Source organism: Prionailurus viverrinus, chromosome A3, assembly GCF_022837055.1.
Source record: "Prionailurus viverrinus isolate Anna chromosome A3, UM_Priviv_1.0, whole genome shotgun sequence".
NCBI classification, from domain to species: domain Eukaryota; kingdom Metazoa; phylum Chordata; class Mammalia; order Carnivora; family Felidae; genus Prionailurus; species Prionailurus viverrinus.
In genome coordinates this window covers 36,348,243-36,370,571 of record NC_062563.1, presented here as the reverse complement: position 1 = coordinate 36,370,571, position 22,329 = coordinate 36,348,243, and the positions used below count along the sequence as shown (strand labels likewise).

At 36.1% G+C, this 22,329-nt stretch overlaps 1 protein-coding gene and 1 long non-coding RNA gene across 4 annotated transcripts in view; one reads left to right on the top strand and one right to left on the bottom strand.

The window, feature by feature from the left end:
• Positions 1–468: 468 nt before the first annotated feature.
• Positions 469–22,329, bottom strand: part of LOC125161776 (uncharacterized) — a 99,056-nt gene continuing 77,195 nt past the window's right edge. The window contains exons 4-6 of one of the 2 annotated variants that reach the window (XR_007150747.1): positions 12,161–12,300; positions 9,737–10,005; positions 469–513 (exon numbers count right to left, since the gene is read on the bottom strand). This is a non-coding gene — a long non-coding RNA (uncharacterized LOC125161776). Of the gene's footprint in view, positions 514–9,736; positions 10,006–12,160; positions 12,301–22,329 lie in introns of those variants that run through there. The other variant, XR_007150748.1, reaches the window with a different exon arrangement.
• Positions 11,420–20,926, top strand: MKKS (MKKS centrosomal shuttling protein). 2 transcript variants are annotated; one of them, XM_047851844.1, is made up of 5 exons: positions 11,420–12,451; positions 14,519–14,694; positions 14,817–14,861; positions 15,644–15,754; positions 17,600–20,926. In XM_047851844.1, exons 1-5 carry the CDS (start codon positions 11,467–11,469, stop codon positions 18,038–18,040), a joined length of 1,758 nt encoding a protein of 585 aa, XP_047707800.1. In that variant the 5' UTR covers positions 11,420–11,466; the 3' UTR covers positions 18,041–20,926. The 2 variants fall into 2 exon arrangements, with proteins under 2 accessions (XP_047707800.1, XP_047707801.1); XM_047851845.1 differs by lacking the exon at positions 14,817–14,861.

Below are 22,329 nucleotides of genomic sequence, written 5' to 3'. Positions count from 1 at the left end.
ATTCTTGTTTTGTTTCAGACTCAGATATCTCTGGTGTCAGTAAAATAGTTCCATCTCACTTGAAATGACTTGACAAGGGTTTTGAGGGAAGGACCATCATGAGATAAATTGCATATAGCTTAATTTCCCACTTCCCAAATTGAATCTCAATATCCCCACTGCTCAACATCATGAACCTTTGTAAAAGTCAACAGTTTTAGAAAACCTCGTAAGTTCATTTGAAAAATGAATTAATGAAGACATCTGGTAATTCTTCACACTGTCCTGAGAAGCAGCATATTATAGGAACTGTAAACAAGGACTCTGGAATATTTACAAGAATATCTGTTGCCAGAGGTACTTGGGTGGCTCAGTTGGTTGAGCGTCTGACTCTTTATGTTGGCTCAGGTCATGATCCCAGGGTTGTGGGACTGAGTCCAGTGTCCAGTTCAGTGCTGAGCGTGGAGCTTGCTTAAGATTCTCTCTCTCTCCCTCCGCTGCTCTCCCTGGCTCGCACACTCTCTCTCGCCCTCTCTAAAATAAAAAAGAATATTTGTTGCCATAGCGTAATTAGGAATAAATTTAACATTGAAACAAATCTCAAATTTCTATCAATCAGAGATCTATCAAATTAGCATGTTTCCATACAATCAAATATTATAAAGCTATCAAAAATGATAATGAAGATTTATATTTCTGGGGGAAGAAAAGATTATAAAACAGCATGTAAATCGTCATCACATTTTTGTTTAAACTGCAAAGAGAACAGACATTTTTAGTTTTCCTTATTTCTATATTTTCTAACTTTATTAAAAAGCAAGCCTATATTATATTTATTAGAAATGGGAAGTTATGCTAATTTTCATTTTGAAAAAAATCCCACAGAAGAATTGAGAAAAAAAAATGTTAAAACTATACCCCGAAAATATGTTTGATTATATTTTAAACCTCCACAAGAAGATATGAACAAAATAAGGAATGCATTACCTCACTATCACATCTAACATCAAATTTCAAAACTGTGTTGTCTTTTTCTTAAAACTAACAATGAGCCTTTGTTAGTAAAGTTTAATGTGTTTTGTCCTGGGAAGTTGGTTTTTCAGCCTATTGGAGACATGTAGTGTGCTGAAAACCTATTAAATGAAAAAAAAAAAAAATGAAGGAGGTTAAAGTTACCTGTACCATTTTAAAAGAGTGCCAGTTCCATCAGGCTTGGTGGAGCTGGACAGTTATGTATGCAGTGTGGTAGTGTTTTTAGGTGAATTAAATGTGAAAACTCTAATAAAAGCGTTTTATAAAGTAAAAAGTCCTCTCTAGATCCTGACCGATTTCCAGACCTCTCAGAATACAACAGAATAATCATTGGAAAATAGTTACCAGCCTCTCACTCCCATTACCCAACTCAACATATGACATATGGAGAATTTGAGGAAATGGGGGCATGTAAGTGTTGCATAAACAGAAGCAACTAATCATTAGATCAGTCTACATCATTTACTAGCCAGGAAGTCTGTTACTGGGACTCAGTGATATTGACCAATGATGAGTTTTCAACCAAAAAAATAATAATTCCCAGATTTAACTCAACCTAAATGTATAAAAAGATGCATAGATCCTTAAATTATCCTAATGGAAACAAATAAGACCGTTCAACACAGAGTAAATAAAATGGAGTGCCTCCTTTGTCCTTAACCCATGGATGACCAAAGATTCATTAAGTGTAAGCTAACTTGATGTTAATCCAAGATTCTTCTCAAAGAAGGTTCACAGTACATCACATCACATACTGTGTTTTACATGGAGAGGCTCTCCTGTACAACACTTGCCCAAACATTGCTATTACAGATCATAGTTTAATTTATTCTGAATTTTAGTTATTGAGTTCTTCACCCCAACTTTATTATTATATTCTTTTATGCAGACAACTCTATTTTCTATAAACTATTTCCCTAAAAGTTTATAATTCAGGAAAAAAGCTGACAAATATTGAATTATATTAGAGATCATGGAGAAGTAAACTGCATAGAAGAAATGCCATCCATCAAAAGTAATGTGACTTGGGGCACCTGGGTGGCTCAGTCAGTTAAGCGTCCGACTTTAGCTCAGGTCATGATCTCACAGTTCATGAGTTCAAGCCCGGCGTCTGGCTCTGTGCTGACAGCTCAGAGCCTGGAGCCTGCTTCAGAATCTGTCTCCCTCTCTCTCTGCCCCTCCCAGCTTGCACTCTCTCTCTCTCTCTCTCTCTCTCTCTCTCTCTCTCTCTCTCTCAAAAATAAACATTAAATTTTTTTTTTAAAAAAAAGTAATGTGAATTGATAACCTCATGTTGAGAGTTCAGAGGTGTTAGAATCACCATAAGTACTGATGAAACTAGATATGAATGATGTTATCTTCTAACCCTTTAATTGTAGGTATTTTGTGGACAAAAATATCACATCACGCAACACAAGCCAGGTAACTTTGGTGCAGCTTCTGTCCCTCTACGACGTAATCCTTGCTATAGTTCTTCCCTCACTATTCCAGACCACTGTGTTTTATTGTATCCTCAAATCTCAAAAGCATTTTGTATAGTGGGCTTCACAATGAAATTTAATGATACAATTAATTGTAATAGGCTTTCTCCAAAGATAGAACATAAATACGTCAATAAAAGTATGGTCCCTAAAGGTTTGCAGAAAGTGTATAGGATACAAGAGCACGTTAGAACAGGAAAAGGCCACAGAAAGCCAACTAGGCCATTGTTTTTTTCTAGTAGTTTAAGTTTTGCAACAAAGTCCTTATATAATGTGAATTTGGACACTGAGAGAAATGGTTTCTAATGCTGGAAATGATATATGTACATAGGCATAACTCTGAGCCGTTTATTTTTAATATACCCAGAACACTGAGGCAGTTGTTCACCTCACTAGCTGTATTTTTTTTTAACGTTCATTTATTTTTGAGAGAGAGAGAGAGAGAGTGTGCATGCGAACAGGGGAGGGGAGGGGCAGAGAGAAAGGGAGAGGGAGTGAGAGCAGACTCCACACGGTAAATGCAGAGCTTGACACAGGGTTCGATCCTACGAACCAGAAGATCATGACCTGAGCCAAAATCAAGAGTCAGACGCTTAGCTCACTGAGCCACGCAGGCATCCCAGCAGTATACTTTAATCTTGATTTGGAAAGAAGTAAGTTTTGTTGAGATATTTTTCTAATGGCATTCATACAAAATTATTTTAACGTAACAGATTGCATGTACCAAATTTCATCTACATGCAACTGGACGTAATTCTTAGTATATCCCACAGATGATGGAGCAGCCCTTATTGTCTGTCTATGCTCAGAAAGGAACTTGGAAGGTGGGTCTGTTCATACTATTGCAAGTCTATAAGCTAATCACTAAAGCCTAACGAGTGTCCCTTAAATAAAAAAGTTTAAGAAGTCTTTAAAGGTTGTCCAGACTCAAGTTCCCAAAGCCAACAGATCATCAGAAACAGATTTCCTGGGCCACAGTCCAGGCTTTACAAACCAAAGACAGGAAAGAAATCTGCTTTAATACAAATTAGCTTTGTAAATCCATGCAAGTTATTAGCTCCAATTTCTCCATGTAAACTGGGTAGACCCCTGTGTGGTAGAGTTATTAGTGATAAGGGCAACCACTAAAATCCTGTGCTTCAGGACATAAATGGAAATAGCATTAATTCATCCTAAATCAGAGTCCATGCCAAAATTTGTTGCATGACTCTCCCAATCTCCATTGAAACACCCATCACTTACATGTGTCGGAATGCAGAATCTAAGTTCTTACTACATATTTAAGGATTACCATTTGATTCTTCAGTTAAAATAATGACTAAATGTAATTATTTTTAAATCTAAGTTTACTGCAGCTCAGAAAAAGTATAGTTAATTATATAAAGAAAACGATATCTATGCGTGAGCATTTCCAAAGATGTATATAGCTTTTCTAGCAGGTAATGTGGCAGGCACCTTTACAATCTTTGACTAAAGGTTTTATTGCTTTATAAGGTTCTCAAGCCTGATTTCCTGCTATCCCTTTGAGCCTACAACATATCCTTTTTAATTAACAGTAAACTGTATTACACCTAAAAATGTTTTAACAGTCTACTTTTATTAGAGTGCAATATTTTACTTGTGGTGGTTCATAGGTAGAACTTGGGGGAGTTGTTTTGTTCCTGTCTTTAATTATTGGCCTTTTCTTAGGTGCACTGATGCTGAAGTACTATGAGCTTTCAGAACTTCTGGAGAGACTACAAAGTTCTGGTTGTTATGGTACCTTTAGTCGGACTCATACATTTGGGATGGCACAGAATCAAAAGCAGCCCTGTTTTCCAAACGCCTAATAAGGACATTTCTGAGCCAGATGGTCCAGTACTTGGACGTCCTCAGAAGAGTCACATCCAAGGGAAATAGCAGGCTTGGAATCTTCAGGTAAGTTCGATTTAATCTAGTCAACCAAATGGTATGTTCCAGCAATGGGAAACATAATCTTTAAAAAAGTACAGAGTTCAGGGCACCTGGGTGGCCCAGTCGGTTACATGTCCAACTTTGGCTCAGGTCATGATCTCGCGGTTCGTGAGTTCGCGCCCTGCATCAGGCTCTGTGCTGACAGCATGGAGCCTGGAGACTGCTTCGAATTCTGTGTCTCCCTCTCTCTCTTGCCCTTACCCCACTCATGGTTGGTCTGTCTGTCTCTCCCTCTCTCTCAAAAATAAACATTAAAAAAAATTTTTTTTAAGTACAGAGCTCTGGCAAGAAAAAGCTTAAGTTGGTAAGTTACATACCTGTTGTTTTTATTATGGCCCATTGCCAAAATATTAATTCTGTAATTGCTTCTAGGAAAGTTTGTTCCATGGAGACCTTTGACACTTGCCTGGCAGAGTCATTTGGATGAAAGGAGAAAGGGCATGCAGTCCATTACTTGTCCTGTCCTTTTCACTAATGTCACCAGGATCATAAATGTATCCAAAAGAGTAGTTGTCTAGTTGACATAAGTCCATCCCAGAGCATACAAATCTGTAACTTGCAAAAGTTCTCTCCTTTATTATTGTTCTGTTTCTTTCCAAGGCAAATAAAACTAATTGTATTTTTTTTACTTTTTATTTTATTATTTTTAAAATTTTTATTTTTAGTAAAGTTTTTATTTAATTAATTTATTTATTTAGAGAGAGAGCGAGAGAGCAAGCTGGGGAATGGTGGGGCAGGAGGACGGAGGGGTGGGCGGGGTAGAGAATCCCAAGCAGGCTCCGTACTGACAGCATGAGCCCAGCATATGAGGCTCAATCCCACGAACCATGAGATCATGACCTGAGCTGAAATCAAGAGTTAGATGGTTAACCAACTGAGCTAATAAAACGCCACATACTCCTTCTTTAATATCTAATATTTTTAGTATCTAATATTTTAGCTTCTAAGTAATGTTACTTTTGAGAGTCGCCAAAATAAGAAGATATAGTTACATAATTCAAGATTATAATCTCTTAACTATAATTCCAAAAACCAGTAAGTTCTAAAATCCAAAAAGTTTTGTTATAACTCCTTTGGTAGCAAAACTTAATCTTAGCTGACATGAGTCAGTTTACAGTCTTTATTCCACTCAATATGATTAGTTTTACTGCAGAAATACTGTTGTGTTTGATTATGAGCATTATGATTATATTGCTTATGGGTATTAAACACTATATTATTTTGGTTATAGGTGCTAGATGCTGTATTATTTTTCTAAAATTCAAGAAACCCTGAATTATGAAACTGATCTGGCCCCAGATGGAGAACTGTGGCCCTATAATTATGGACCATTTTCTATCTTAATATACCTTTATGACCATCAGATGAGTAATAATGTGCTTTTAATTTTGGCATAAGCTAGGTCAATTTAGGGTCTGCTTCTTATAGAAGGACAACCTCTGTGATTTTCCACATTCTTAAGAGGTCTGTAATTTTGACTTCTGATAAAACTGTACTGTAATTTCTGATTACATCATTTTTTGTTGTTGTTAAGTAGGTTTCACATCCAGTGAGGAGCCCAATGCAGGGCTTGATCTCACGACCCTGAGATCAAGACCTGAGCTAAGATCAAGAATCAGACTCTCAACTGACTGAGCTACCCAGGTGCCCCCCAAAATTACATTATTTTAAATCAAGATTTTATTTATAAATGCTCATAAAGAGAAAGGGAAGAGGGTAGCTTAACGTAATAGACAATTATTTAACACAAAAAAACAGGTAATAAAATATCAGAAGCTTAATGACTTAAAAGAATAACCTTAAGACAAGACATTCTGTGTAAGATTTGTATTTATAAAAGATGTAAGATTTGTTTTTATAAAGGGAGTTTTAGTGGACATGAGCAGCAGGGAGTTAAAGAGTTTATTAGATGCTTGATTTTTATCTGTAAACTCTTCCAGACTGTAATGAGATCATTAGAGAGATAGAATGTGTGTGTGTGCGCACGCGTGTGTGTGTGTATGTGTATTACTTATGACATTTTTTTTTTTTCCTTTAATTCTTGTCATAAGAGATTGGGGGTCTGCAATAGCCAAATTTTGAAAAAAAAAAAAAAAAAAAGAAAGTAGTTTCTCCTTCTGTGAAAAGAAATACAAGGAATATTATTAATTGAGGTATTCTTGGAAAGTAAAGTTGAGAAAAGAAAACATCTCCTCTACAACGTTAAGGTAAATACAGTAAGAGATTTGGATGTCATTGCTGCAGTAGTTAGAAGTTTCAGAGAGACCAACAATGCCAGTCAAGGAAGCAGAAACAGATATTAAAACAGGTTTAGGGTGAGCAAATGTTAAAACCAGATTTAGGGGCACCTGGCTAGCTCGGTTGGTAGAGCATGTGACTCTTGAACCTGGGATTGTGGGTTTGAGCCCCATGTTGGTATAGAGATTACTTAAAAATAAAATCTAAAAAAAAAAAAAAAAAAAAACATTTAGAATGAATTAAACATTGATTCTATCAAAATAATGTGCTGTTATTTGTCCCATATTATTTTTTTAATTTCTACTTTTATTATAGCAAATTGCAAAAATACCCCAAAATAGAGAATAGTATATTCAACTCTCTAGTATCCACCACCCAGCTTTCGTACTTATCAACATTTTGCCAGTTTTATTTTATCTATCTTTCTGTCCTCACCCCCTTTTTGATATTTTAAATATTTTAAAGCAAGTCCCAAGCTTCAGTATGTCTCTGTAACATTAAAGATTAAGACACATACAACCACAAGTGCATTATCACACTGAAAAAGTTAATGGTTAGTCTTTACTACCATTGGATACTCAGGGCCATGTTCAGATTTCCAATTTGTCTTTTAAAAAATCTCATTTTACAGGTGGTTTGTTGGAATTAGAATTCAGATAAGGTCCACACATTGTATTTGATAGATATGTCTGTTTTCAGCCACTCCATTTCCCTTCCCAATCTGCCTCTTTTGAATGCCCCACATTCTGAATTTGGTTGACTGAGTCCTCATTTTGTCATTTAACAAGTTTCTAACTCTCCCATATCTCCTATAATCTGGTAGTTAGATCAGAAGGCCTGCTTTTACTTTCTTTTTTTCTTTGAAAAAGAATACTTCATGGATGTGCTATGGTAGACATTCTAGTAAAATCACATTGTTTCACATACACTGTCTGATCCACTTTCAGTGTTGCTAAGATTAAAGTGCATTATCAGTCTGATCTCTCCATTATAAGATCTATTATAAAATTTATGATCATTGCTCTAATCTAGGAATTGGCAAACTTTTTTTCTATAAATGACCATATAGTAAATATTTTAGGCTTTGCAGACCATACAGTCTCTGTTTCAACTATTCAACTATCTATTGTAGCACAAAAGCATTCGTACATGATACACGAGCATGAGCCAAGATTTTATTTACAAAAATAGCGGGCTGGATGTGGCCCATGGGCTGTAATTTGCCAACCACCACAATAGTCTAATACATTATTTCCTTAGGAGTTGCAAAATGATGTTGCTCAAATTCTATCATTGCTTCTCCATTTATGAGCTGGAACAACTTTACCTCGTCAAGTATTCAGTTTTCCCTCAAAATGCATTTATCAGGAAAAGCAAGATAAATGCTTATTTCCATCTATGAGTTTTTATAAAAGTAAATTTGTGCCCTAACAGCAATGAGGGTTGTTTTTGATGACAATATGAATTCATGAGTTTACATATTACTTGAATTATCTCAAGCTATTACTATCAATATTCTTTTTAATACTCAAATTGTCCCATCTTGGATGCCCTTCATGTTGAGTCCTATGTCTGTTTTTCTCCTGTGCCTTTTTTTTTTTTTTTTAATTTTTTAACATTTATTCATTTATGAGAGACAGGGAGAGATAGAGCATGAGCAGGGAAGGGGCAGAGAGAGGGAGATACAGAATCTGAAACAGGCTCCAGGCTCTGAGCTGTCAGCACAGAACCCGACGCAGGGCTCAAACTCACAAACTGCGAGATCCTGACTGAGCCACCCAGGCGCCCCCCCCCCTTTTTTTAATGTTTATTTACTTTTGAGAGAGAGAGCGCGCGCGAGCATGGGTAGAGGAGGGGCAGAGAGAGAGGGAGTCACAGAACCTGAAGCAGGCTCCAGGCTCTGAGTTGTCAGTGGAGAGCCTGATGCAGGACTCCCAACTCAGCAGCTGTGAGATCATGACCTGAGCCGAAGTTGGATGTTTAACTGACTGAGCCACCCAGGTGCCCCTCTCCTGTGTTCTTTAATATGACCCAAGTATATTACTCTTAGGTATAAAAAAAAAAAAAAAAAAAAAAAAAAATCCTTAGTTCATCTTGTATATTTTTTGCCATAGACCTAGAATCAGCCATTTCTCCCAGGAACCCTGATGGGAGAAAATTTTACCTGTTTATATCTCTTTAAATCACAATTTATAGTGTATGTCTAAATTTGGAATACAGTCATGTAAGTTTTATTATTTTTTTTTAATGTTTTTTTATCCTTGAGAGAGAGTGAGTGTGTGAGCAGGGGGAAGAGGCAGAGAGGGAGACACAGAATCAGAAGCAGGCTCCAGGCTCTGAGCTGTCAGCACATAACCCGACACAGGGCTCGAACTCACAAACTGTGAGATCATGACAAGCTGAAGTCAGATGCTCAACCAATTGAGCCACCCATGTGCCCCAATTTTATTATTGTTTTAATTAAATTATCTGTTACTGCAAAAGCCCATCTGGCAGGCCTATGCATCCAGGAAGTCAGAGCTGTTCATGTGATGGTAGCCTTTGGAAATACGGGACATAGTGTCAGGAGAAAGAATTCTAATAGATCTAAACTGACATTTCCACACATATTCTATAAGCCATTTCATTTCTTTTCTTTCAGTTGTACCTTGCTTTGTCTGGATCTAGACTCACAAGTCAGAAAGTTTTGACATCCTAAAAATGATTTGGGAGTCACCAATACTTTCAATGATTTCTTCTTTGATTTTGTAGATTTTATAGAGATACTAGCCAAAAGATGTGGTTACTGGTCTCACTACCCAAGACTCTTAGAGGTGCTGATGTGGCATTCTGCTTTTGAAATGTTACATGTCACTGTTATGTATTGAAATGGTTTTTTAAAAGGAGAAACCACTTTATCGATCACAGTTTTCTATTATGATTTGTGTTTTGGTGTGAGTATGTGTCACAAAGTATAAAATAATGTATAGAAGTCACTTCACTAAGGTTTTGTTTAAATGTATGTCACAGATTTTGCTGAATCTAAAATAACCATTGAAATAATATTTAAGTACCTTGGCTGTTCTTGGCATAAGATGAAAGATTTTTTTCCTCGTCTTGTAAAAAAGGATAACTGTAGTTTATTGCAGGGAGAAAACTAGCCATCATTGCCTTCTCTTTAGTTGGGCCCAGTTGCCATAGTTACAGTCCTTTAAATGGGGAGGAGTGGTAACCGAAATAACACTGAATAACATCCCCTCCTCCTCTTCACCTCTTCTTTGCACATCTTCACACCACCTTCTCAGTCTATAGCACACTGTGCCGTCGTCTGCTTCAGGTAGTCCTGTAGTGAGGTAGTCCAATTAGTTTTATTTATGCTAAATACTCTCCAAGTGATTGGCATAATTAGCATATTCCTGAAAATAATAATTGGCTGAACTTTCACCTTCAAAGCACCAAACCTCAACAGACAAGGTCCATGACCTGAAATTTTTATTTTTTTCACATGTTATTAAAGTGTCAGGATTTTATGCTGCAAGGCACGCTACTTATTTACAACCTTGTTAAGGAAGCTAGTACAAGTGCAAGTACATTTGTTATAATATTTTATGGTATTCAGACCCTTGGAGATAGAAATTGCAAATCAGATCCTGTCTTTCTCTTTGTCAAACAGCATATTCCCTGATTTTTGTACTTACTGTCATTAACCAAAGTCTTGGAGAGGATTATGGTAGGACATCAAAACTGACAATCATTAATTGAGAGAATGAAACTACAAAAAATTAGCTCTGACTTTAGTCAAACATTGAAAACATGGTTTATTCTTTGGTACAATGTGCTGTGCAGATTTATACAGCTAGAGCTAGACTGTACATTAAAAAGTGGGTCTACATTTGGGAGACCTAACAGTTATCATATTTCATAATTATTTATAAGCAGGATTTGATGTAAGTGTATCTATGTTTAGACCTAAGGTTTCCAGAGTTATAGAAAAAACATAACATTAAATCTTGATGTAAGAGAATAAAAACATTTGGGTTTTTTTTTTAAGACTCGGAATTTTATAATGAGTTTCATAATATAGCATTTCTTTTCTAGAAGCATGTCATACTCAAATAACTACTGTAAGCTTTCTAGCTATTATGTTGTTTTACATTCCAAAATCATTCAAATATCAGTACTTTTTCTTGGAGGGATTCATTGAGGAACAAAGGAGTGAATGCTTAGTCTAAGTGGATTTACATTTTTCATTTTCTGGAGGCTTGTGCCAGTTGATAATTCCTTTTTCTAAAGAGGGAGCAGAGTGTCAAAATAGTAAATTGCATTTTATTAAATATTTTGGAATTATTTCTCTAAAATGTTTTACTTTTATTTCTTATAGAAAGAAGTATCTTTGAATCTGAGCTTCATATTGAAAGAAGAGATGAAAAACACCAGCTGGATTAGAAAGAACTGGCTTCTTGTAGCTGGGGTGTCTTTCATAGGTGTCCATCTTGGAACATACTTTATACAGAGGGCTGCAAAACAATCTGTAAAATCTCAATCTAGAGGCAAACAAAATGAGTATTGAAGAATGAAGGAAAAATAAATACCTGGAATTATTACTATGTCATTAAGTCATTCCATGCTGATAAGCCTCATAAACCTGGAGCTAATTTTATAGCCACAGTGCTGCATATTCAAGACTTTCATTCCTTGAAGAATAATTTTTTTTCTAAATGTCAAAACCCATGACAATGCAATAAACAGAAAAATATGGTTGACAAAATAAAAGCCATCCTCACCAATTATCACCCAAAGTAAGATGTCTCGTTTAGAAGCTAAAAAGCCATCGTTCTGTAAAAGTGAACCACTGACAAGTGAGAGAGTCAGGGCCACACTTTGTGTCTTGAAAGGCATCCTAACATCGAGCTATGGCCCTTCAGGTAGGCTGAAGCAGCTGCACAATGGCCTCGGGGGCTGTGTGTGCACAACCTCACAGTCGTCAGCCCTGCTCGCTAACCTTTCCGTCACCCATCCCATCTTAAAGATCCTAACAACATCCATGCAGAATCATGTGTCGTGCTTCAGTGACTGTGGCTTATTCACAGCCATTCTTTGCTGCAATCTGATTGAAAATGTTCAGAGAATAGGCTTGATGCCCACCACTGTTATCAAATTAAATAAGCATCTTTTGAGCCTCTGCACCAGCTACCTCCAGTCTGAGTTCTGTGGTTGTCGAATTCTAGTCGACTTCAGTAGTACTCAGACCCTCCTTTGCCTGGTGCGCAGTATAGTAACAAGTAAACCTGCCTGCATGCTCACCAGACAGGAAATAGACCATATCAGTGCTTTGATTCTGAGAGCCTTTTTGCTTACAATTCCAGAAAACACCAAAGACTGCCTCATTTTAGGAAAGAGTATAATTGTGCCTTTAAAAGGTCAAAGAGTTACAGATTCTACTGTATTACCTGGAATACTTCTTGAAATATCAGAAGTTCAATTGATGAAGATCTTACCTATCAAAAAATCAGACACCTTCAAGGTGGCACTCTTCTGTGCATCTTTATCTGGAGATCTCTCTGACACTGGAGAAGGAACTGTAGTGGTCAGTTCTGGGGTTTCTCTTGAAAATGCAGTCCTGGACCAGTTGCTTAACCTAGGAAGGCAGCTAGTTAGTGATCACATAGATCTAGTCATATGCCAAAAAGTTGTGCACCCATCTTTGAAACAGTTTCTCAGTATGCATCGCATGATTGCCATAGACAGAGTCGGAGCGGCTCTCATGGAACCCCTGAGTAAAGTGACAGGTAAAAAGCACCTTCAGCCTTTGCCTCTTACACTTAATAAATCACACTTTTTTTGAGCAGAGATATGCTTGGTGTGTGTCACTGTGAACATCTTGAAAAATTTTAGAAGCCGCCAACTTTATAGCATATGTTAACATTTCTGGCAGCAAAGGTTTCTCATAAAGGATATCCTATAACATTCACTTACTGAAAGTTGAGTGATTATGGCTATTTCTATGTATTTTCCTGCCCCCCAAAGGACAACAGAATCTGTTATGACGTAAAACTATTAGCCCCCCCGGGTATCTTACAGTATTGAGAAGTTTAACCACCTCATAATCATTAGGTCTTTCATACTTAACACAAAACTGAATTTTACAAACCTCTTAAATCACATTACATTCTGAAGGTAGTTTTGCAGCTAAAAGATCCCCTTTCTTCACTTCCGTACTTCTTCACTACTGTACTTCTGCCTAAATAGTTCTTAATTAGGAGTGGGTGGGTGGGTATGTACACGCACTAGCTTTAAATATCTGATATTTCCAGCTGAGCTCCTTAAGAATCAGGATCGTCTTTTATTTTTAGCACTGACAACAGGCCTTGTCCCCAGTAGGTGTTCTAAGACATTTGTTGAATTAACTAATATATTTGGTAAGATACAGAATTGTAACAGGCAAGAAAGAAATTCACTGTATTTTGTAAATTAAAATCAGACATAAGATTGATACTCACTTATTACAGCCAAAGAAACATGACAACGTGAAGAGTTCGTGATTTGAGCCACTTTCAGTATCCCTTTAATTGCATCGACAGCATACCAAAATTGATCATTTTGATCAATTGCAACGTTTATCAGACTTTAAGCCATTGTTAAAGTTCACTATATTTAGTGTTATTATAACTCATCAAAATGTAGTAGTGTGTATGCCAGTATTGAACACCTAATATCTCTGGATTATTGCCCTACCTCTATAAGGCTGTCCCATGATTGTCAAAGTGGAAATTATGAAGAAATAATGGAAATAGTTCTATGGAACTCACTGATGTTCTGGGTCAGACCCATAGCTTTAAATATTTATTGATTTTTCATGACTTTTCCAGCTGTGAATATCGGGTATTACAGGTTAGTCAGTTTTTAAAATATGAAACATTTTGCTATAGAAACAATAGTTTATGTGGGCACAGGGTTTCTATACCAGCCCACAGTTCTTATTTATCCCACATATAACTAGAACATGGTATTAATAGCCAGAGCTTTAGTCCTGGATCTTGGGAGCAGAGACCTTGTGAGATAAAAAGGGGAAAAACTATACCAAGCCCATGGCTCAGGTAAACTATATTTTCCACCTTCCTGAGTGTATCTAGGTTAACATTACCTATTACCTCCTTTCTCCCCCTTCAGACAGAATTCCTCTTTATCGATGATCTGGGGTTATTGTGCATAGGCCATTGGTGTGTTTGAAGCTTGTCATGGAGTACAGAACATTTAATATCTGATTTGTTTTGTGAAGTAGGCATTACTGTTCCCATCTTACTGTCATATGGGGAGACCCACCCAGACATCAGAGACTCTGACATCAGAGACTTGCTTCGTGTCCAGTGGCACATAAGCAGTAGAGCCAGATCCTCTCAGATTCTTTGTTGTGTCCAAGTGAAATACATATCTCGTAGGCATTTTTTGGTAATCCCTAAATTTTAGATTACTCAAGTATTCCTTATTCTTTGAGGCTTTAGAAGAAAAGAATATTCAAATAAGTGTAATTGTTCAGGGATTACTTTCTGGGTTCTTGCAAATTTGTTAAGCTCCCAGAAAATGGATGCACATTTTTGTGTGCTTTTCTAGAGTATAAGATAGCTCCTAACAGGTGTTCAAAGAAGTCTGTAAAGTGAAAGAACCTCTGCTTTAGTGTATATCATTTTAATAGCAGACTACTACCTATTTTGTAGGTTTTAAAAATACATCTTGTTATTTAGTCTACATTTCATGTTTCGAAGTGTATGCTTAGGGGCTTTTAGGAATCCATTGTACATGATTGTATGTTCCATCTTTACTCATACCTTTTGTGTTTTCTAAACTTTAAAAAATAGGAACACAGCCTATTGGTTCCCTAGGCTCAATCTCTCCTAGTAGTTATGGAAGTGTAAAAGATTTGTGCACTGAAAAATTTGGCTTCAAACATTTTCTTCATCTTATTCCTAATGAGGCAACTATCTGCAGCTTGCTGCTCTGCAACAGAAATGACACTGCCTGGGATGAGCTGAAGGTAGGTAACAAACTTTGAATTCCATTGTCTAGGGGCTGAAACAGGGATTAAATAGTCAGACAGACACAATAGTTATCTTCACATAGCTGAGCTATGCATTTTGTTTTTCATAACTTTCCTAGGTGATTGAGGAAGCAACAACAAAAATGAGAGAATTAAAGTCACAAGTAAGCTGATTTAATTGCCCGTGATATTACAGTAGACTTAGCAAGTGCTACCAGTTTTTATTTCTAGTATTTACAAGCAATCTAAAGGTCCTTGACATGTGAACTTTTCTTAGTAATTAACTTGAATTGTGTATATGTTGATGCTAATGTGTATGAACAATTCACTTAGAAAATGAGTTCCCCAGCCATACCCATCCACCTCTTAAGAGTTTGTTGTTTTCTACCAGCAATAACACATGCAACTTTTATATGAGTATTGGTCACAAACTTGATTCATATATACTCAAGGATATGTCCTTGGTAAATATGAAAGGGCTCTCTTTATTATTATTATTATTATTATTATTATTACTACTACTATTACTGGGTTGTAGCTATATTATTTCCATAGCAGCCTGAAATAAATTCTATAGCATGTATATAACTCATTTATTTAGACTGAAATAATCTTTTTGGTAGAAATACTAGCAAACCTTACTGACCCAGTTATTTTGAGGACATCCATTTGTCAATCTCAGTTTGAGGAGCTAAGTGCATATGAAAGATGATATTAATCCTGCCCATGGAAATAAACATCTGGCTAAAGTATTTTTCTTTAATCTCTAATCTTTATTGTTTCAAACTGTATTCATCACATTACAACCTTGGCAACACAAGTTTTGTTCTTTTGCAATTAAAATCCAGCTCTTTGAGTCTACTATCTAAGTTCCCTTGAAAAATGGTTATAGTTCTTTGTGTATCTCATGTCAATGTCTGATTCTGATGATTCATCTCTTTTTTAGCTCACATGTCAAACAGCACTGCATGTTTTGCAGTTAACAATCAAGGAACCGAGTGTTTTGTTGGGAGGTGGCTGTACTGAAACTCATTTGGCAGCATATATCAGACACAAGGTAGGTTAGATAGTCCTGTTCAGATTATCTGAATTCCCAGCAACATTTGTTTTTATGAGACAATAAACCAAATCATAATACCCTGGAGCTTTTAATGCTTAATTTCTCAGTAGTTCAAATCAAATATTGTATTTGAAAACATGAGGAAAATAACATTTGCAAATATAAAGTAATATCTTTATTACACTATTATTAATCCAGCCCTTTACCAAATGATCACATTCTTTGAGTATTGTCTAAATATTGCATGTTGAAATGAGAGTTCTGTTAAGTGGGAGTTGTACTCGAGATTTCAACTGCTGTGGTCCAATAATAATTGATATTCATAATGAAAGTGTTAAGATTCCACAGAATACTTCCTACCTTCTGGACTGTCAAGAAGACTTAATTTCATTTAATAAAGCATTCCAAGTATTAGATTCTATTATGATTTTTTAAATATTTTTTTAAAGTCTATTCATTTATTATTTCTGAGAGAGAGAGAGAGAGAGGGTGCACAAGCACTGGAGGGGCAGAGCGAGAGGGAGACACAGAATCCGAGGCAGGATCCAGACTCTGAGCTGTCAGCACAGAACCTGACACAGGGCTCAAACCCATGAACCACAAGATCATGACCTGAGCCAAAGTCAGAAGCTTAAGCAACTAAGCCACCCAGACATCCCAGATTCTATTACGATTTTTAAATTGGTATCTGTTTATAATATAAATTCTATCAAGTGGAATATTTTTTATTCATTTAGAAAACTATGTCCTGATAATACATAAACTTAGTCCATTATGGTTCTGATTATTTCATAAATGCTGGCTTTTTGAAAACAGATACAAAAAGGTATGTTTCCCACATATTTGCAGTTGATTCTTTGGTTGGTCAGGAGTGTTATGAAGAGACTGCAGAGCTTCTGGTGGCTGACTAGGTTAGAGAGACAGTGCACATTTTTTACACATGTGCCCCACCCTACTTCCCAAAATGATTTAAAATCTAAAAGTTATCAGAATATACATCACAAAAAACAAAATCAGTGCCCATCTATTGATACAATATAGTCTGCAAATGGGATTGAGTAAACTAGAAAAGGTTTTTTGGAGGAGGAAGGTTTTCTAAGTAGAATTTTGAAGAAACAATACAGTACTGAAAATCTGGGGAAAGAACATGCAGTAGAGGCCATCTTATGTGGTTCACACATCCTGAGCCGAAAAAGAAAGTGGTCACTGCTTTGAAGTGGGTTGAATATGGGTTTTTAGCTATCATTCAATTATTAGTTTGCTAATATATTACTTTTTCTATCATTAAATCTCTAGGATAAACTTTTTTAGAATGGTGGAACAAACAAAAAACATTTACTTCTCATTAAAGAGATTATTTATTTTAAAACCTTGATGTGAAAATTGCACATGTCCCTAAATGGCTTTTGTCTTAATAATCATGTGTGTTCTCATTTTAAACAAATCTCAAACAGTTGGCTAAATAAGTACTTCATTTGGACATTAGCCTTAAGGAACCTCCTCCTGTGTGTATGAAAACCTGTAATATATGCATTATGCCATGCCCTTCATGTATTGAGGAGACACTACCGAGCAGTCATTCATAGTAAGCCAATGATGGGGTTTATTCTGATTCATTCTTTCTGATAACATGACTAGCATATATTTATACTATAATCAACCAGATTAAGGGATTATAGCCTGGACAGCTGACCCATAGTTGCCCATTAGCATTGTGCTAAATTCCTAAGGAAATTGAACACAAGTAGTAACTTTATGATAAAGGTTTGATCAAGTATTTTATCTTTCAGAAAAATTTTTATAACATTGCTCTGTGTTTTCAATGGTTTTATTACTATTTAGATTTGTAATGAGCCCGAAAGCATTCTCCAAGATGATGGGTGTACTCAAACAGAACTTCAGCTCCTCACTGAAGCATTCTGCAGTGCACTAGAATCTGTTGCTGTCTCTCTAGAACATGATGGAGGTGAAATTCTTACTGACATGAAGTATGGACACTTTTGGTCTGCTCAGCCAGAGTCTCCCTCTGTTGTTGACTGGCCAGATTTGCTTTCAAGATGTGGCTGTGGACTATACACTAGCCAGGAAGAACTCCGCTGGTCTTTTTTAAAGAGTACTCGTCATCCCTTTGCACCACAAACCTGCCTCCCACATGAAGCTGTGGGCTCAGCCAACAACCTGACCTTGGACTGTTTTACTGCTAAACTTAGTGGCCTGCAGGTGGCTGTGGAGACAGCCAACTTGATTTTGGATCTTTCATATATCATTGAAGATAAAAACTGATAGAACAGCATGTTTATATTACAAAAACAAACAAAAAAACCTAGGTAGTCAGTTAAGAAAAATAATGTGCATATTTTTTCTCCCCCAAAGCCCTCTTCTGTATATTTGGATAGGTTATTCATAAAGTTATAGATATATAAGGAAAATATATGATTCTTAAATGGAAATACCATAGAACATTAAAAACATGAAGCATTATTAAAGATATTATAGTTATCTTAGGGATTCCACAGATGCCACTGTATGTTCTAAATTTGTGTTGTTATTGTGACATCATTCTAAGAATATACAGAAATAAAAAAAACTTCCTAATCTATGCTCTAGTTTGGTTATACTAACCTGATGTTTCACCAAGGAATATAATTTGAATTTTATGCAAATGCAATCAATGTATTGATAAATTGAAGATGAAATATAGAATGCAGCTTGAGGAGTAAGTATGGAGCTGTAACAGATGTTATATTAAACCTTAAACATTTTGAAAATTTTGGGAAAATTAAACAATGTAAGAGTCAGATTTGTAGCCATGTTAGAAGGAAAAAAAGTTTTTAAGCAATTTCCTCCTATATTCTTGTAATGCAAAATAATTTTTACCCTGAGCCAAAGAAAAAATTGTAGTACACAGTAATGCAACATAAAACTATGAAAACTTGAGTGTACCTTATGCTTCATAAAACAGTCTCTTAAATTTTACTTTTTATTATTAGAGTCAAATGGAAGGACAGTGTGGTAGGCAGCCTCTAAGACGGTCCTAGTGACCTCTCCCAATCCTGGGTTTCAGGACCTTGAACAGTCCCCTCCCCTTGAGTGTGGGGTGGATGTAGGGACTCCTCTGAGTTTCTCCCCCTTGTGAACAGGAATGTCTTATTGGAGTTCTCCCATGCTCAATCCATCATTGTATGTTGGGAGTGGAGGGCAGATGACTTGTCCCATTAGCTTCATGGATCTACAGATTGAGAGGAGCTGTGTTGCAGAATCTGGACTTAACGAATTACACCTGAGGAGCTTCACCCAACCTGACCTGATTTCAGTGATAAGATTCTGGACTTCAAGCTGATGGTGTAATACGATGAGACTTTTGGCAATCTGGGGAGTGTGTGAATGTATCTTGCATTTGATACATTAGAGGCAACCTCTAAGATGGCTTCAGTGATGTCACTTCCTGGTATTCCACCCTTTGGGTGTGCATGGGACCTAAAAACTAGTTTTTTAATGAGTATACAGCAGAAGTGATGGGATGTCACGTTGTAGAAAGATGGGCTTCTCTCTTGATCTCTCACTCTCACCCTGATTAGAGGCTACCTGCCGGGTTGGGAATGCCTGTAGAGAGACCCACATAGCAAGAAACAGGGCCTTCGAGCCAACAGCACATAAGGAACTGAATCCTACCAACAACCACAAGAATTCTTTTAGAAGCATATCCCCCCTAGTGGAGCCTTAGCAGTAACCCCTGCCACTGCAACTACTAGAGAGACCCTAAAGCAGAGAACCTAGCTAAATTACTCCCAGATTGATTCCTGACCCACAAAATCTGTGAGATAATAAATCTTAAGTCAAGTCTTGGGTATAATTTGTTATGCAGCAATAGACATCTAATAAAGGCAGGAGCAAAGGCTTATTTATAATTACATACTGAAAACTTGGTCACACAATGGCAAAAAGCTTTCTTGATGCCATGCCTCTGCGTTTTCACCATCACTACAAACATAAAGGCACTGTTCTTTATCATACATGCTTACAATGGGGTTTTACATTCACTTAAGAAAGTGTATCACATGGGAATAGGAGAATTGCCCTGGGTCTCCCTGGCCTTCTACTGCATTTCCAAGCTACTCAAAAAAGGGATGCCACGCTGAATCTCTCCAGTTGATCTTAGAGGTTAAGAGCCTCCACTTCCCATGATAGCCATTAACTCTGCCATTTTTATTTAGCTTTGCCATAAAATTCAGTTACATACCTTGGTGAAACATCCATGCTCTCATTTTGAATATGTCATAAATTTGTTTAAATAGTCTCATGAAGTCATGTTTCCTGAAGTTGTGTACAAGCCTTACTAGAAAATACTGTAAATAATTTTTTTTAAAAAAAGCAATTCCTTAACAGATGAAGGAAATCATCAAACTCAGATGGTAAAATATGAGATGAAAATTCATGATGCAAATAGTTGCAGAGGAGCTCATTTTGACAGAAATAAGTGACAGAAACAGCAACTAAATTAAGCCTCAGACCATGTTTTGTGACTGTAAGATTGAGGTCTGAATATCTCATTACAAGATTCCTCGAAGACAGAACCGGAAACCCTGACCACTACAAAAAAAGGAAAGGGAGAATAATGCTCAAGAGAATGAAGTCAGGGACGGCTGCTCACGACTTCTGTGGGACTTAGAGGACATGTAGCATTCAGGTTTACTGAGCCGTAGGTGTCCAACAGGATTAGCATCCTATTTATCAAAAGAGGTTAGGATTTTGGCTGCAAGGAAAATATTGGAAAATGAAAGCAAATTAAAGGAATCTTCTAAGTCAAAATACTTGTTTGGTTTTATAAATACCCCAGTCCTTAGTTCTTCCATTTGTACTATATTAAATAATCTCTACTAAAACATAAAGGTATTTTAAATCATTAGAGTGAAGTGTTTTCCCCAGAATGTTTAAATTGTATATTGTCTTTTAGTTGCATATAAATCTTTTATTATCATAGTATCCTTGAGCTCATTTAGTTTGTATAATCAAAGCTAGTTAGGCATTTCACCTGATAGTAGAAAAAATTTAAGTACCTTTGTAAGATCCATCATATCCTATATTCTTACACTGTGAATAATTCTTTGGATAACTTTAAAATAAAACAATATGGGGGCACCTGGGTGCCTCGGTCAGTTAAGCTTCTGACTCTGGACTTTGGCTCAGGTCATTATCTCATGGTTTAAGCCCCAAATCAAGTTCCATGCTGACAGTGCAGAGCTTGCTTGGGATTCTGTCTCTCCCTCTCTGCCTCTCCCCCGCTTGTTCTCTAATAAAAATAAACTTAAAAAAAAAAAATACCTCCAAAAAATAAAATAAAATATTGTTTACAGTTACATAAACTATACAGGTTATTAAGAGAATCATGTACAAAAATCACTTGCATAATTAACACAGGCCCTGTGAAACATACAATCAGTTATTCATTCCTTCCTGATAATCTTGGGGGAATAGTCAAGGAGACTAAACACTTCTTATAGGGCTCTGTTTCAGCTGTCTAAATAAACCTATCTCTTGATCTGAAGGAAAAGGCAAGCTTAAACATGTGATATCTTTATAATTTTTTTATCGTGTAGTTGTGTTTCCGCTTAATAACTATGGTATCCCATAATCCTTGGAAATTTTTGCCACTTACAAAATTTGATTTTAAATGTATCTAGACCCAGTGTCAGCTTGTGTCTTTAGATTACAAGTAAATTTATATACTTGTTTATTAAATACACAGTAATACTCATAAAAGCAAATGCAGTCCCTGAAAACTACTCCTACATATAGATCAAGCCTTTTATTGGAGAGATAATTAGTAAGAAAAGCACTAAAAGCAGTGCCATACCATTACCTGTAATAAATTGTGACTTTAGAGGGAAATCAATCAACTTGATAATTTCCTATTAAGAAATCACACTGAGAAAATATTTGTAACGAAAATCCTAGTTTAGCCCTGTAGCTTTTGCTTGAAGTATTAAAATTTCATTTTGAGAAGTGTTAAGTGACTTCTTTTTGTTTGCCAGACACAACAGTCAATGGTATTAGAAGTATTAAAAAAAAAAAAAGATTTATTCACAGTCCCTGAACTCAAGGAGCTGATCACCTAGCCAGTGACACTTTTTTTTAATATTATTTTTATTTCTTAAAAAGCAATTGTATAAAATTATTACATAATTATTCAAATCATTCATAAACATTATGTGGTAATAGAAAATTTTTAAAATGTGAATCACACACAAACAAGGAAAATAAAGTCAAATGTAGTCCCACTACCCAGAAATAACCACTGTTAACATTTTATATGCATCTTTTCAGTTTGTTTTCTGTATATGCTTTGCCAAAATGTATTAACATAGGATGTTGCTTTAGAATCTGTTCCTTTTACCTAAGATGCACGTCATAAACATGTACAATCACTACATATTCTACTACTACATCATTTTTAATTCCTAAAGAAATTTCAGTTGTAGAGATTCTACCATAATTTAGCCAATGAGCTTTTATTAGTATACTTTTAGGCTGGTTTTAATTTTTGTACCAGTATAAGCAAAAACTCAGTGAAC

What these genes read in the sequence shown, in the direction of transcription:
- MKKS (XM_047851844.1), top strand. Translation starts at nt 11,467, where the DNA reads ATGTCTCGTTTAGAAGCTAAAAAGCCATCGTTCTGTAAAAGTGAACCA. An exon ending in ACCCCTGAGTAAAGTGACAG is followed by an intron (nt 12,452 to 14,518) that starts GTAAAAAGCACC and finishes TTTAAAAAATAG; the next exon opens with GAACACAGCCTATTGGTTCC. An exon ending in TGAGAGAATTAAAGTCACAA is followed by an intron (nt 14,862 to 15,643) that starts GTAAGCTGATTT and finishes TCTCTTTTTTAG; the next exon opens with CTCACATGTCAAACAGCACT.